The sequence below is a fragment of the Ziziphus jujuba genome, chromosome 1 (genome assembly GCF_031755915.1).
Source record: "Ziziphus jujuba cultivar Dongzao chromosome 1, ASM3175591v1".
NCBI lineage: Eukaryota > Viridiplantae > Streptophyta > Magnoliopsida > Rosales > Rhamnaceae > Ziziphus > Ziziphus jujuba.
In genome coordinates, this window is record NC_083379.1 from 29,538,552 (window position 1) to 29,554,285 (window position 15,734).

The 15,734-nt window shown below is 27.7% G+C and overlaps 1 protein-coding gene across 1 annotated transcript; it reads right to left on the bottom strand.

Moving 5' to 3' along the window:
- Positions 1–1,181: 1,181 nt before the first annotated feature.
- On the bottom strand, positions 1,182–7,007 carry LOC107426965 (omega-6 fatty acid desaturase, chloroplastic). Its single transcript, XM_016037291.4, has 10 exons — positions 6,670–7,007; positions 6,489–6,543; positions 5,023–5,261; positions 4,601–4,744; positions 4,288–4,439; positions 3,411–3,533; positions 3,111–3,288; positions 2,414–2,532; positions 1,881–1,995; positions 1,182–1,550 (listed from the first exon to the last, which is right to left on the bottom strand). The coding sequence occupies exons 1-10, from the start codon at positions 6,706–6,708 to the stop codon at positions 1,389–1,391; spliced, it is 1,326 nt and encodes a 441-aa protein (XP_015892777.2). The 5' UTR covers positions 6,709–7,007; the 3' UTR covers positions 1,182–1,388.
- Between the last annotated feature and the right edge of the window lie 8,727 nt (positions 7,008–15,734).

Below are 15,734 nucleotides of genomic sequence, written 5' to 3' on the forward strand. Positions count from 1 at the left end.
TGCGACTGCTAAGGATGATTTTTTTCTTTTTTCTTTTTTCTTTTGGATAAACAACTGCTAAGGATGATTTGATAAATCAACTGCTAAGGATGATGATTGACATAATGAAATGCATCGCTTTGCATAAAGTTGTTAGTTGCAGCCTTGGTTTTCGGTTAATAGTTTTGCTTTGTGTTTCTTAAATGTTAGTTATGAAACTCATAAGCTTTCTCTGTCAGCACCAAATTTGCCATTAATCATATCTACTCCAAAGGGCCCTTGTTTCTTTTACCTTTTAATGTCTAAATTTTATGAAAATATTAATAAATAAATAAATAAATAAAGACATATAAATAGGACGAACATGTGAAGACTCCGTCAGCACCAAATTTGCCAATAATCATATCCTCTCCAAAGGGCACTGGTTTCTTTACCCTTTAATATCTGAATTTTATGAATTTTATGTGTATATATATATATATATACATACATATGAAAAGAAAAAATGTCAAACAAATAAGAAGAAAAGGGCCCTTGTTTCTTTACCCCTCAATATCTGAATTTTATGGAAAAAAAAAAAATATATATATATATATATATATATATGAAAAAAATCACATACAAATAAGAAGAAGACGTGTAAAGGTTTCAATTTCTCTTATTTTTTTCTTTCGCTAGGTAAAGTCCAATTTTTAAACACATTGTTAGTATTTTTAATTTAAGTACTGGAAATATGAAGATCTGAATTCAAATTATTGTTCAACGGAATAATAGCTTTACAACTAAACTAACAAAAACCCTCTATTATAAAGCAGAGGCTCTAATAAGGATATGTTCTATTTGGCTCACTCACTCACTCTCTCTCTCTCTCTCTCTCTCTCTCTCACTATATAATATTCCTTAAAGAGTGGTACCTCTTCTAGTTTATAGCCTTTAAAGTTCAATAACAACGATATTTCTAAGAGAATATACCCTGAGAAGGTTAATCATGTCAGCCAATCACAATTAAAGTAGATTAGATCCGACATATCCTACCCATATTTAAACTCACTTCAGTAAGTTTCTGATCCCTCGGATTTATTTTAGTGGTAGCCTAAATATAATGTGGTGATTATATATTTATATTTAAAAAGCTTTCCTAATAATCCAAAACACTAAAACGTCATTGCCCAAACAATGTAAAAATCTATTTCTACCAAAACTTCCAGGAAGCTTCCCTTGAATTTTATCTTTTCTCTTGCCTGAATCATAAAATCTTTCAAAGAATTACATCACGTAAGCAACGTACATGTAAATTATATAATAATGGAATTAAGATAAGCCTCTACCAAAGAAGAGTAGAACAGGATAAGAAAGAACAAAAAGGCTGTGAACCCCACAAGGTGAGGTTGAAGGTGACATAGTTTTTATCAAGCAAAATCTGGCATCACTTTTTTCAGAAACTTAATGGGATAGGAGTCTTCAGGGGCAAGCTGGTCAAAAGCTACGTAATTTTGTTCCTTGTTGTAAACGTGGCAGATTGTCATGATTGTCTTCATTAGACGCCAATTCCACGTAGCCTCGTTTAGATACTGTTCAGGGACATGGAAAAATAAACCCAATGAATGACGAGAATAATCCTACTTTCCTAAAAGAAGGATGACCATAGATCAAGTTGTTTTCACTTTGGTTTACAAAGCAATAACGAGCTTATGAGACATATTCATGCTTTCCAGTGCTAAAAGAAATAAAATGTTCATTTCCATGTGCAGCTAAGTTGATAGCTTGATACTTACCAAGAAACCAAAAAAAAAAAAAAAAAAAAGGGAAAAAATTGATGGGTTGATTCCATTCAATAGAAATGGCTTTCGAAAATTTTAATTCATTGATAAGAATATATAGAAAAGATCAATGAAATCTACCTTTCCCCAATTTTCTTGGAGAGACTTGTGAGCTGTACGTAAATTATAACTCGGAATCCTTGAAGATATATGATGGGGGATGTGGACATTGATATCATGGCAGAGGATCTCAATCCTGTGAAGAACATATACAGCAAATGAACCAATGTCACAAGCCAAAGATTTGAACTTGAAAATTCGAGACTACTTTGCCAGCATTGATTTAAAAAACCATGGCAGCATAATTTAATATGGCCAATAACCTAAATCTTCTTCTTGTAGAAATTTTGTCAATCACTCAAAAAAGAAATTAGATAAACATGTTTTGATGCACAAATTGATATTAGATGAAGAAGATAGTTCAGATGGTGATTATGGAAAGGTATATTTCATTTCATGAATAGCATACAGTTCGAAAGTACACACGAAGTCATCAGCAAACCGTTTTAATTAAGCTAATTGAACCATTGAATTGCATCAGTCCTACATCTCTAAGGTGAAATTAACAGACAAACAATACACAAAAGAATGAAATGAGGATGAAGAAACAGTACCAACGAGGGTAAGTGCAATGAACTGTTCCATTAAGTTGAGCCTGAGCTGCATTCCACTCCTCCGAAGATTTGAAAGGTATATGCGGAGCCGTATGATGGACCATAGTAAAAGTACTCATCTACACATTCAAATGGAATAATAACTATTAGAGATAGACAGAGAGTATCATAAATTGAAACACCAAATAACTGGGATATTTAGTCAAAGTAACTACCAGATCATTATGTATTTTGAAAACTTTACTACCAGTACTAGAAACAGATAATCACATAATAATTTGGAAAAAGATACTAATAGATTAGCATGCTAATGGCAGTAACAAATTTTAAAAGTTATTGGAGCATAGAAGTAAAGCACAACGTTTGCTAAGATATATGAAGTACTCATCCTGTGGAACTATGCTGTGCCATTCGGGATTATGAAAAATTGTTTGGAATTCAATAGCGTTTGATGACACAAAGTGGGTTAGTTCACTTACAGAAGTACAGAGAAAGCATATTGAAATAGAACATTTTCTTTATCGATCAGAAATTAGAGAACCATAATGAAGGTCTTGTTGTGTCCATTACAGAGTCACTACCATTTGCATGAGGTTTACGATGGATGAAAATTATATAATTCCCACAACCAGTCAATGAAAAATGTTTTAGTGCCTGCACTAAAAAAACAAGTATAAGAGACAGAAAGTAGTATTACCCAAAAGTGGTACCCCAGCCATGGCATCAACCAAAACTTGATCCATCCCATAATCCCCGTCTTGTAGATAATCAATGGCCATCCAATTAACATAAATGCAAACACACAAGCCAAACTTATCTTCACCCTTTTGACTTCATTTGGTCTGAACTTGTTCAAATCGAAGTGCCACATCAACCTATTAGAATGCAAAATAATGTTGAAAGACATGTATGTAAGTCAAAAAGTTCACCAACAGTGAATTAGAAGGCCAGTGAAATTAGAGATATGGTGTGCAGTTCTTCTCTATACGTTACATACCAGTGAGCTATTGACATCCACGGCCGAAATGGACCATATCCATATATAATTGCCTTGCGCAAAGCAGGAGATGATTCAATCTCTTCTTCCCAGACAGGATGCCAAGCTGTATCTTCAAACAGCCTAAAGATTTGTTGTGTACAAGAAAAAGGGAAAAGTGTGAAAGAAGAAAGCAAGCAGAACAAATTTATAGAAACATAAAACTGTCCCATCCACCAAAAGACAACAAACTAAGATGAAATTTCAGTGCACACAGACATGGATATTTACAATACAGCTATGAGAATCTGCAGAGCAAAAAAAGATACAACTTAGGCATACTCTTGAAATCTAGTATCTAACATTGGGAAAGAAAAATAATTTCTAGGACGCGCTTTAAATAAATTGTACATGTCATTTCCTTGAAATAGTAATACATCTAAATGTATTCAATGTAAAGTTTTTCATGGACACACAGCCCATGTTGCAGAAACTTAATCTTACAAATAAATGAATACACAACGTTGACACATGAATGCATGAATCTGAAGTGCACATATCTTCCACTTAAAAGTCCAACACAACATTTCACACCCTTATAGTCAAAGTGAGTGTTTATTTTCTTCATTGTTCTAGGGGCTAAATTTATATAGCAAGGGATTGTATGGCAGGGAAAAGGGTGTCATCCTAAAGGTCCTGCATGCATGCATTGGTCAAATTCACACAATCTAAGAAGAGAATCCATCATTGTTAAAAGCAAAATATATTCTCTTTTTTTACTTTTACTTCTTCCCATTTACATACTAGCATGTGATGCTGCTACAACAGGGGATTAATTAAAAATAATATATGAACTGAATTTACTAAAACTAAAATAAAAAGGGAATATCATACAGACATGTTTGTTTTTGCATGATGCCGATCGTGCTTAAACCGCCATGCTTCATATGGATATATCAGCGGCATAAAGGCCAGTGTTCCAACAATGTCCTCCACTAATTTGTTTCTTGAAAATGATTTGTGTGCACAATCATGACCTATAACAAAGAACTTAAAAATTTGGGGAAAAAAAAAAAAAAAAAAGAAGATGAAGGAGTTGGCCTGGATGCCCTTCAAGTTGTAATATAAAGAAAGATATTTTAAAAAACAGAGAGAAAAAGCATGACTTTTTAACCAAATAAGAAATTGCAAAGTTTTGTTTCAGAACAAACCCCAGTTATTGCAGTCCCAGTAAAAGCCCAAGCCAGAGGAAGCAGATACGAAGGGGCTTTTGAAATCATGAAAAGCCCCAACGCATATGAAGTGACAGATATTAGAACTGACTTCCATGCTTTCACATCATCAATCTCAAAAACCTAGTAGTACAAAAGAAAAAGGAACTGTGATTTTACATTTGAAGTTCAAGTTCTCGCTAGGATCATTAGTACTTCATTCTCATTAAAGAAATTTATACTAATTTCGTGGGGATAATAATAAAAAATAAATTAAAAAAAGACATAGTAAAGCAAAGTTAATGACACCAACCAAAGTTATCAGGTGGTCGGTGATATACGTTTTAGAGATGCTTCATGTTCGTTGAAGCAAGATAAGAAAGTGGAATGAATGATTTGGTTCTTAGAATAATAATAAATACCTTTTTTGGAAGGGTATCAATGATATCCTTTAATGTAACATTCTTCGGAAGTGATTCTCCAATCTGTTTGAAACCATAGCTCTCTGATAATTCTTTTCGATACTCGGCTGTGTCTGCTGGAGCTGGTGAAAATGGAACAGCTACAGCTTGTACCAGTTCAATCTTTCTTCTGGAATTTAAATATTGTTGACGTTTAATTCCCTTAGCAACAAGGCCGTCCCATTTCCAATAAGAGGTTCCTGTCCATCACAAGAAGTGTTATGGGGTGACAATAATATTTAGGAAATATTGCAAATTAAATAGCAGTTGAAAATGCTATCAGTTCAATGCTAAATGAGTTTACAGAAATAGTAAAAGCCAATATTTCAAGTCTTGAGTTAGTAGCTTCTATCATGGGCCTAACTTGAGGAGTTAGTCATACACGAGACATCTAATCGAAATTGATTTACAATGCATTAAAAGGGAAGCCTCAAAGTGTTTTTAATCTTATTATGACTTGTTTTACTCTTGACTGTACTTTAAAAGTAGAATCATAAGATTGTACTAACTCTTTGGTTACCTACATTGTTATCAACAAAATAAAACATCGTTTTTAGGATAACAAGGTGTTAAGAAGACTACAAAAGAAAATTAATTAAATAAAAGAATATCACTTGGGAACCAAATTAACTTAAGCTCCATCAAAAGGTAAACAGAAATACTTTGGTTTTAGTAACTTTAACAGAATTAAATACTTAGCAGTGTTGCAGTTCATCTAACTATGCTTGGAGAACCACAAAGGTTAAAGTTGGTCCTATACAAAGCTCGAGAACATACGTCGAAGATGACAGAAGCAAGTTGATTGTTGTAGGTTCTCTAGCCTACAATAACTTTAAATGTAAAAACATCCATATAAGAACCACTATTTACCCTTGCCTTGCACCTTGAAAGGTAAATTGAGTTGGGGGCTTGTAAAAACTAATGTATGGTATGAAGTTGGAGAAATTCAACTTGAAGTGCATTCAATTTTAGAAATACTTCAAAAGTTTTTCCAATCAGCTCAATAAAGATCATTGACAAAGTATACTTTAGCCTGCTCTTCAACAAAAAGTATTCTGACAATCATAATCAAGGAACTATCATATAGCATTTGATGTCAAGTAAATATCAACAAAAACCATTTCTTTTCATCTATTTGACAACTAGCTTTAAAGAATTTGATGCTTCTTCACCCCCAAAAATTTACATCTTTTGAAATCATTGATCAGCAATTCTTCCTCTAAAGCTCAAAGCGCAAAAACTAGTGTTCTAATAACTTGTTAAATCGCACGCACACACCGAGTAAAAAGGAAAAACAGTTCCCATTAGGCCATGGACCGTCATAAACATAAAAAACATAAGAACATATCAAACCAGACACCGAATTCCTTAAACGAAACGAGGAACACAAGCACCCTAAAGAGATAGAGAAGGAACATAAGGCACACCTGGAGAATAATGGGCTGCAATTTTGTGAACAGAAATTGGCTTCTGATGGGGGCCCTGAAACTCAAACCCATAACCAAGAATTAAAAAACCCAACATAGGAAAGAAGAGGGAAAAAAAAGAGGTGGGAAAAAAACAGAAAATGGGCACAAAGCAGCAAATGGGAAAAAAAAGAAAAAATACCATGAAAAGGAACATAGAATCTGCAACTCTGCAAGCCATGTTGAGCAGAATTGCAAGAATCCCAGTTCACAAGGACCCCCACACTTTCACGCTTTGAAGCTCTGAGCTTGTTGGCTCTTTGAGATTGAATGAATGAATGTGAAAAAGATAGGCTTTTGTCTTGGTTTTTAATCCTAAGTCGTGGACAACCTTTTATATTTTATATATAAATATATAGAAAGGCTGCCCCTCTCTCTCTCTCTCTCTCTGCTTGTTTTGTTCCTTTAACCGACCATTGTCGAAATGCGGCTGGTTTGATTGATTTCCCACTACCCTTACCTCAACCTCATGTTTTGTTTGCTTCAAAACTCGTTTTCTTGCCAACCTCAGAAAATCAAAAAGAAGATAACGTTACATCCAAAAACAATAAGAATTTTTTTTTTTTTTTTTTTTATGAAGTACAAAAACAATAAGAATTTGTTACTTATAAACAATGCTAATAACTTAAAATTCTTTACAATATAATCATGTTATGAACATTATGATACTAAAATCATAATATATATATATATATATATATTTGTAAATTATATAATAATTTTGAAATGAGATATAACTAGCAGTTTAAATAACAATATTTGTTTGGATGATTATTTTCCTATAATTAATATTGAATTAATTAAAAATAAAACATGGAAAAAAAAATATATGTTCTGTCTTCCATTCTCGTAATCTTATTTATTTTGTTTAATTTATTTATTTATTTTGGGTTAAATTCTGACTGAAAAATGAATTGAAGAAGTACATGAATAATTAATATTATATATTTGAGAGTGATGATTTTAACCGGAAATAAAGAAAGATGAGGAAGAAATAAAATATGAGGGAATTTCATAGTTAATTTATTAATCTTGGAAAATTTTTATTGAGGTCGAATAAGAATCACGCATTTGTAGAATAACCCAAAGCGAAGGTCTGTCCTTTCCTGCCAGGCTAGTTTTGGTTAATGGCGTGGACCTTATTGAGTCACACGTCAATCTAAAATTTGCTCATCTTTTCCATGCCATTTGCAAGGAAATTCATGCAAATCATTCATGGTTTGAATTGACTACAAGGTTTCTCTTTCCATTTTTTTTTGTTTTGCTCACTTCGAACAAATCTAATTGGGTAGATTGGAAAGCATCAATTCCAATGAGAACCAATTGTCAAAATTTTGACGGAAAATTATGGAAATTAGTTTCTCAAAAATTGATCTCATGCGAATTTATTTTGTCAGTGTTTGATTATAAAGGAAAATCTAGGACATAAAAATAATTAAATTTATCTATGATTTAAAATTGATGATAAATTTATCTTTTAATAAAATATATAAAAATGAGTTTTTTTTACAGACTATGATAATGGCTTTTTGTTTTTTTGAAATTTTTTCTGCTATACTTTTCAAATCTTGAAAATTAAATTTTCAAAGAGTTTATATTTTTCACCTTTTAAAAATTATCAAATATGGAAAAAATTAATTTTTTTGAAAAATTTCAAATTCCTAAAACAATGACACTTTCTAAACGAAATCTTAACCTAATTGATAATATAGCAAACCATAATAAACCGTTGATATGCGAATGTGTGTTTCTAGGAGTTGTTCCTGTGGAGAGAGACTGGTGGCAAAGTTTTTACTTTATTATTTTTTTACTTTAATTTTATTTTATATATTTATTTATTTATTGATTTAATTTTGAGAAAGCCTGGTAGCAAAGTTAAGAATTCAAAATCAATCAACCTTAACATTAAAAGAATTTAAAAATAAAAAAAAAAGAAAAAAGAAAAAAAGAAGTACTAACAAAATGTCAAAAGTGCTAGTTGGTAGAAATCGTAGGTAATATTTGGTTATTAAATTTATCAAATTTTAGATAAACAAATAGAGGGAGCTGTAATATCTATGAAAATTTATGATATTTTATGAAAATTTATGATATTTTTCTTTGATTTCTAAAAAAATTACATAATTTGATTAAAAAATCCATATTTTTCATGAAAATTTTTATAAAATTTTTTGAAATATCTAATTAAATTTAATTTTTAATAAAAAAATTATAAATATTATTCATGTTTAATAAAATTTTTTAATTGCTTTCTGAAAATGAAGCAAATAAAAATAAAAATTTACATTTAACAAACGAGAACTAGCAAGTCACAAGTGTCCATACATATTATTATTTTTTTTAGAATAATAAATTTAATAATTTTATAATAAAGTAGATAAAAATTAAAACGTATATAAAAATTTAAAAATATATAAGGAATATATTCTCTACAAACTCAATCATAAAAAAATAATAGTTATGTATAAAATCAACTTATATCTTATAATGATTATTATCAAAGACAATCACATCTAATATAAAATCCATATAATTGGCATATTATGAAATATAATGTAAATATCGAAAGTTTAAAAATAGTTGATTATTAATTTTTAAAAATCGATATTGATAAAAATATCAAAAATTTAAAATATGGACATACTCATGAAAATATTGTAAATTACTAAATGTTGATAATAATTTATTAAAAGTGATGAAAAATGATGAAAATTTATTTAAAAATTAAATAATCGAATTGAAACTTCAGGATTATCAACCTGACTAACAAATTGCAAAATTATTAAATGTATATTATATTTTTTTAATCAGTTAATTTATATTAAATGCTAATGATCATAAATATACAATTATTAATAAAAAAATATATAATTGATAAAATTATTTATTAATTAAGATATATATAAAACAATTATTACAATCAAGCTTTAAAAAAATCAAAATTTTCATGGAAATTTCACCTAAATTTTCATATTTTTAAAGAGTAGATAGGAAATTTTGGTTTTAAATAGAAACGGATAAAATTTTCACCTAAACTTTCTATATTACCTCTTAAATCTCTATCAAATATCCACATCTATTCCTCTATAAATTGTTGAAAAATTCATAACTTCTATGGAAATTTTTGAAATTTATTTATTTTTTAAAATTAAAAAAATATGCTTATTTGAAAGATCCAAATAAGCTTTGCCTTGGAATTTACTAATTTAAATTTAAGAAAGGATTCATGATCATAGAAAAATTATTAAGAACATATTAGTTGAATACGCAACTAATATAAATACTATTGATAATCTACAACCAAAACTTTATTTTTCCATAGACCATGAACCTTGGAGTTTAATATCTATTGAGTGGGAAATTACTAATTTAATAAGATTTCAGAGTTTAACTTTTGATGAACTTAACTTTCCTCAAATGATCAAATCAATGGTCTATTATGTAGTAAAAAATCACAAAAGAATAAAATATTTGATATTTTCAGTCGCCAGCACCATTGGATAGAGACATAGAGAAAAATTACTTCAACCTTATCAGATATGGTTGCTAACTAAAACAACAAAAATAGAAATGGCAAAGAAAAAATATCTAGATAATTTGATTTTGGCATATGGTGTTCATCCACAAGAATATTGAATCAATAATACAGAACATTTAATTGAAGCAATAAGGGATTTAAATTTTTTTTTATTTAAAGTCACTGATGGTAAAAGAATATTCTTAACATATCTACTGGTAAATTACTTTCTTTCCAATGAACAAAAAATGAAAGCTTAGAGTCTCTTGGAAAAAAATAACATATCAGCTAAGTACTTTGGATGTTTCAGAGGACTTAGCAATAAAGGAATAAAAAAAACTCCATCTCAAGGTAATGCTAGATCAGCAATTTCTAGCATTATCCTTCAACTCCATAGTAGAGGACAACATCATAAACCGAATAGAGGGTTAGATTTTTAACGACATAAATCTAGGTCCAAGAAAGTTTGTCGACAAAAATAAAAAGAACTGGTTACACTTTACTACATCTCATCCTAAAAGATTTCTAAAAACTAGTTTAATTGCCTTTAGAAAACTAAGACGTTTTAGGTACCATAATTAGTGGAAGAAGACAAATGTCAAAAACTAAAATGTCAAGGAAATATAAATGGTTTTCATATTATATATATTAAAGATAAATATATATATATATATATATATATATATATATATATATATATATATATATATATATATATATATATATTTTAAAAATATTTGAAGTAGCCTAAATAATATTACTGATCTTGTTTGTTTTAGGATAAAAAATATGATTTGCCAATTTAAAAATCTTAAAACTCATCTTAAAATACTAGAATTAACTCGTTATAAACCAAATCCTAAATTAGTTATTTTAAAAGGAGAAACTGCTCCAATAAAATCTTTTAACCAAGATAAATTTCGAAATATAAAAAAAATATTAGAGTACTTTTAAACAAATAGCAAAAGTTGTAGATGAATGGACACAATTGATGTCTATTTTATAAATAATTACTAAATGATATGGATAAAAGAAAGATTTTTATATTATTTAGCTAGAACATTTCAAAGAGAATTGCTCCATAGGTTAAAACAATTTGAAGCTACAACTTTATGACAAGCTTAAAAAAAAGAATATGTCGGAAAAAGAAACATGGATTGAACTTTTAAAAGCCTTAGATAAATTAATAATTAACAGTTCTGTGGTATGGTAAATAAAACAACAATACCAAATGTTACATACATGCTATCTAAGTTAGAATTATATAATATTTGCTATTTTAAAGATTTTTATAAATCATAAAGTAAAGCTTTTTATAGCTTACTTTACTATCAAACTAATTATTTGCTGCAATAATTTTTTCATAAATTACCAAATCCATGGGATAAACTAGCCATTAAAACCTATGATGACTGATTAAAAAAAAAAAAGCTAGATTAGATAATTTAAGATGAAGAATAAACTTTATTTTGAGGTTAATTAATGAAAGATATAATTAAAAGCTAAAAAACAGGTAAAATATCCTATAAATAAAAAATATTATGATAATCTTCAAAAAAATTAAAAGATAGGATGGCCAAATCCACAGGCAACAAAAAGGAAATCTAGAAAATATAAATGGAAACTTTTTAAGAAAAAAGGAAAAAACAATTTCTAAAAATAAAAAACATATAAGAAAAAAAAAGTTTACAACCAAAAAAGAAATGCTAGTGTTTTAATTATAATGAAAAAGATTATTACGCACTAGAATATCCTAAAAAATGAAAAAAAAAATGCCAAAAAAAGTAATTAAAAAACTAGAACTAGAGTAACTTGAAGTGTTATTTGGAGAAGAAATTTCAGACGAGAATGAAATACTTTATCAAATAGAATTTGAAAAAGACATTTATGATACTAAAGAATAATTAATTTTTACGTTTCAACTATAAAAAATAAATAATTAAAAAATGAAACAATAAAGATGTTGTGGAAAGAACTCTTTCTATGACAAAAGAAGAATTTAACTTCCTAAAAAAAGAAAGGTTAAAAATAAAAGAAAAAGATATTTATAAAATCCCAAAAAAAATTTACTATGTTTTCTATAAAAATATTTAAATACTTTAGGGGCAATACACAAGCTAATTGTACTCAAGAAGGGATTGTTAAAATACCCCCACTAAATAAATAAGAACATCCAAGATGGGTTAAAAAAATTCAAAAGCAAAATATATTTATACGGGATTAATTCAAATAAAACTAACTAGTCTTTTTAGATTAGGATTAAATACCTCTATTTTAGCAGTAGTCTTTGTTTATAGACTAAAAGAACCGATTCAAGCTTTAATTGGAGGAATACAATCTAACATTGTTAATAGAGTATAATGATTTAATGTCTTTTTTAGACAAAAATTTAGAAAATTCCATAAAAATAAAAAGTCAAATAAAAAATTTAAGTATGGATGATGGATAACAAGATTTATCCATATAATATAGAACAATCCATAAATTAATAGAAACAACTGAAATATCTATAAAATCATGTGATAAAATATATCTAAATTATATAAACCTCAACCATATGATGCTGAGATAAAATCAAAATTATTAAATGGTAAAGATTTAGAAATACCAAAACCATGGTTGGTATAAAATTACAACATAATATTATAGAAATTCAATAATCTGAAGAAAAAAAATTTATATTTTAGAGATAAAAAGTCTCTAGAAAGGAAGAAACATTTTTCTGTTTCAAAACAACTAAAAAATTTTAAACATTTGAAATTAAAGTGGAAAGAAAAAAAAGGTGAATCATCAAAAAATGACGAAATTCAACCAACAATTGGTCATAGTAATATACAAATTATGCCAAGATCAAATTACATAAGAAATGATGAAATCAAAATGAACGAATTATTTCATTTCAAATTACAACATAATATTATAGATATTCAATAATCTGAAAAAAAAAATTTATATTTTAGAGATAAAAAGTCTCTAGAATGGAAGAAAGATTTTTCTGTTTCAAAACAACTAAAAAATTTTAAACATTTGAAATTAAAGTGGAAAGAAAAAAAAGGTGAATCATCAAAAAATGAGGAAATTCAACCAACAATTGGTCATAGAAATATACAAATTATGCCAAGATCAAATTACATAAGAAATGATGAAATCAAAATGAACGAATTATTTCATTTCAAATCAAAAACTTAAGAAATATTATTTCCTCCTGGATTAAATAAATCCAAACAACATTATGTATTAAAAAAAATTTAATTTCAAGGATATAAGCTACATAATCTTTGTGTTTAATAGGTGAAGCAATAATATGCTCTTATCACCCTAATGCAATTCCACCAGAAAAATGGATATTAATAAAAACACCCATAAAAACCACTGGAATTCAGAATCAATAATCTATAATAAAATATAAGCTAAAAATATAGCTATATGGTGAATAATAAAAAAAATTTAATAGTAGATTTTCCTAAAATGTGTGAAGATTTTACTCTAGAAAATAATTTTATGGAAAAATATCTCCCTATAACTTTTCATAAAAAAAAGTATAAATTTAGGAAAAGATAAAATTGAAATAAAAATTCTATCATAAACACAAATGATCAAAAGGATTCTTTACAATAAAGAAAGAAAAAATGATAAAAATAATTGATGATATAACCCAAGACTATTGGGTGCATAATATTCATACAGAAAATTTTGGAGAAAATCTACTAAACTCATGGAACAAATTGCCTTGATTTTGTTCATTAAAATTAAAAAAATCCTAATATGATAATTAAAGTGAAACCAATGATTAATATAAAGACTGATATAAATATGTTCAAAATTTAACTAAAAGAATTATAAGAGAAAAGACTATTAGAAGAAAGTAAAAGTTCACATAGTAGTCCAACATTTTGGTAAGAAGCAATACTTAAATTATTAGAGGAAAAGCAAGACTAATAATAATAATCTGTAAAAGACTCAATGAACATATAGAATTTGATGGATATTTTATTCCTCGAAAAGATGTTTTAATCAATCAAACTAAAGGTAAAAATTTTTTTAGTAAATTTGATTGTAAATCTGGATTTTGATAAATAAAACTAACAGAAGAATCAAAATCATTGGCAATTTTTAGCACATAGGTGGACATTTTCATTGGAATGTGATGCCTTTCGGCTTAAACATAGCCCCACAAGTATTCTAAAGATGGATGAACTTTTTTTTTGAAAATTTTAAATGGTTTTGTGTTGTCTACATAGATGATATATTAGTCTTATCACAAAATCAATAAGAACATAATAATCATCTTAAAATAATTATAATTAAATTTCAAAAATATGGAATTATTATTTCAGAGAAAAAAATGATTCTAGAAAAAGAATCTTTAAAATTTCTAGAAATAGCCCTAGACAAAACAAGAATAAAATTACAAGGACATATAATAATAAAATTAAAAGAATTTCCAAATGAAATAAAAGATAAAAAACAGTTAGAACAATTTTTAAAAATTTTAAATTATGGAAGAAATTTATCGAAAAAATGCCTTAATTAAAAAAACCTAAAACAAAATCAAGAATTTTGTTGGACAAACAAGGATAAAGAATTCGTAACTCTACCAATGATTTGTTTTCCTCAAACATGAGATAAATTAATTCTTAAAACAGAAATTTCTGATTTAGGCCAGGAATGTGTATTAAAAGCAATACCACTAGAAATATGGAATGAAAAAGACATTCCATTATATATAAATAAAATTACTATGAGAAAACCCCTTAGTAAAATACTTCAAAAAAAAAAAAAAGAATTATTATATGGATATAATTCTGGCAAGTTTAAACCAAATGAACAAAATCACATTATTTTTGAAAAATAATTACTAGCCATAAAATCTTGAATAAAAAGATTTCATATTTATTTAGCATGAAAAAATTTTATTCTTCGAACATTTCTATGTTGCTTGTGATTTTCTTGTTAATAAGAAAAACATAATGGATGGTTGTAGACAAAAAATTTACAAATATATATCTATATATATTTTTAAGGTAGAACACCTAAAAACATATGAAGATTTTCTTAGTGATTATCTTAGCAAGAATAAATAAGGGTAAGCAACCTAGTTAACAGTTGCGAAGGCTCCAAAACCCAAAAGTTCTTATGTAGTCTTTGAAGGGTTCCAAACAAAAATTTATATCTTATGGGAAGTCTATCATCCACAGGTAAATACATAGAAAGGAACTTTATACAAAGGTTTTAATGATCACGAAGAAGCTAAAAAAACTAATTAATATTATATAACAAAGAAAGTTAATAATCAAGTTTTAGAGATACAACGAAACATCTATCCAAGTTTTTTTGATTTCTTTAATCTAGGATAGGATAGGATAGAATACAAAGGGAAAATATGATATAAAGGATGATGCCCTTTTCATGTTGAATAAAGGCCTATTTATAGTAATACAAGATAATATCTTATTGACATACTTTATAAAAGGTGAAGAGTATTTTTACTATTCAAAGATAAATAGTATTTTTTATTATTCATGAATAGTTCCTTTTTGGATAGTGTTGCAGAGGGATACAGAGGAAATCTTTCTTTTTATTTTTATCGACAAACTTTTTTTGCCATAGATTTATGTTGGTAAAAATCTAACCCTCCATCTGATTGATTATTCATACCTTTTAAAATAATATTATCCACATCCCCTTAG

Coding starts and splice junctions, on each gene's coding strand:
- LOC107426965 (XM_016037291.4), bottom strand. CDS start 6,708: ATGGCTTGCAGAGTTGCAGATTCTATGTTCCTTTTCATG. Junction 4,440..4,600: donor CTGGGACTGCAATAACTGGG/GTTTGTTCTGAA, acceptor CAAATTTTTAAG/TTCTTTGTTATAGGTCATGA. Junction 3,534..4,287: donor CATCATGCAAAAACAAACAT/GTCTGTATGATA, acceptor ACAAATCTTTAG/GCTGTTTGAAGATACAGCTT.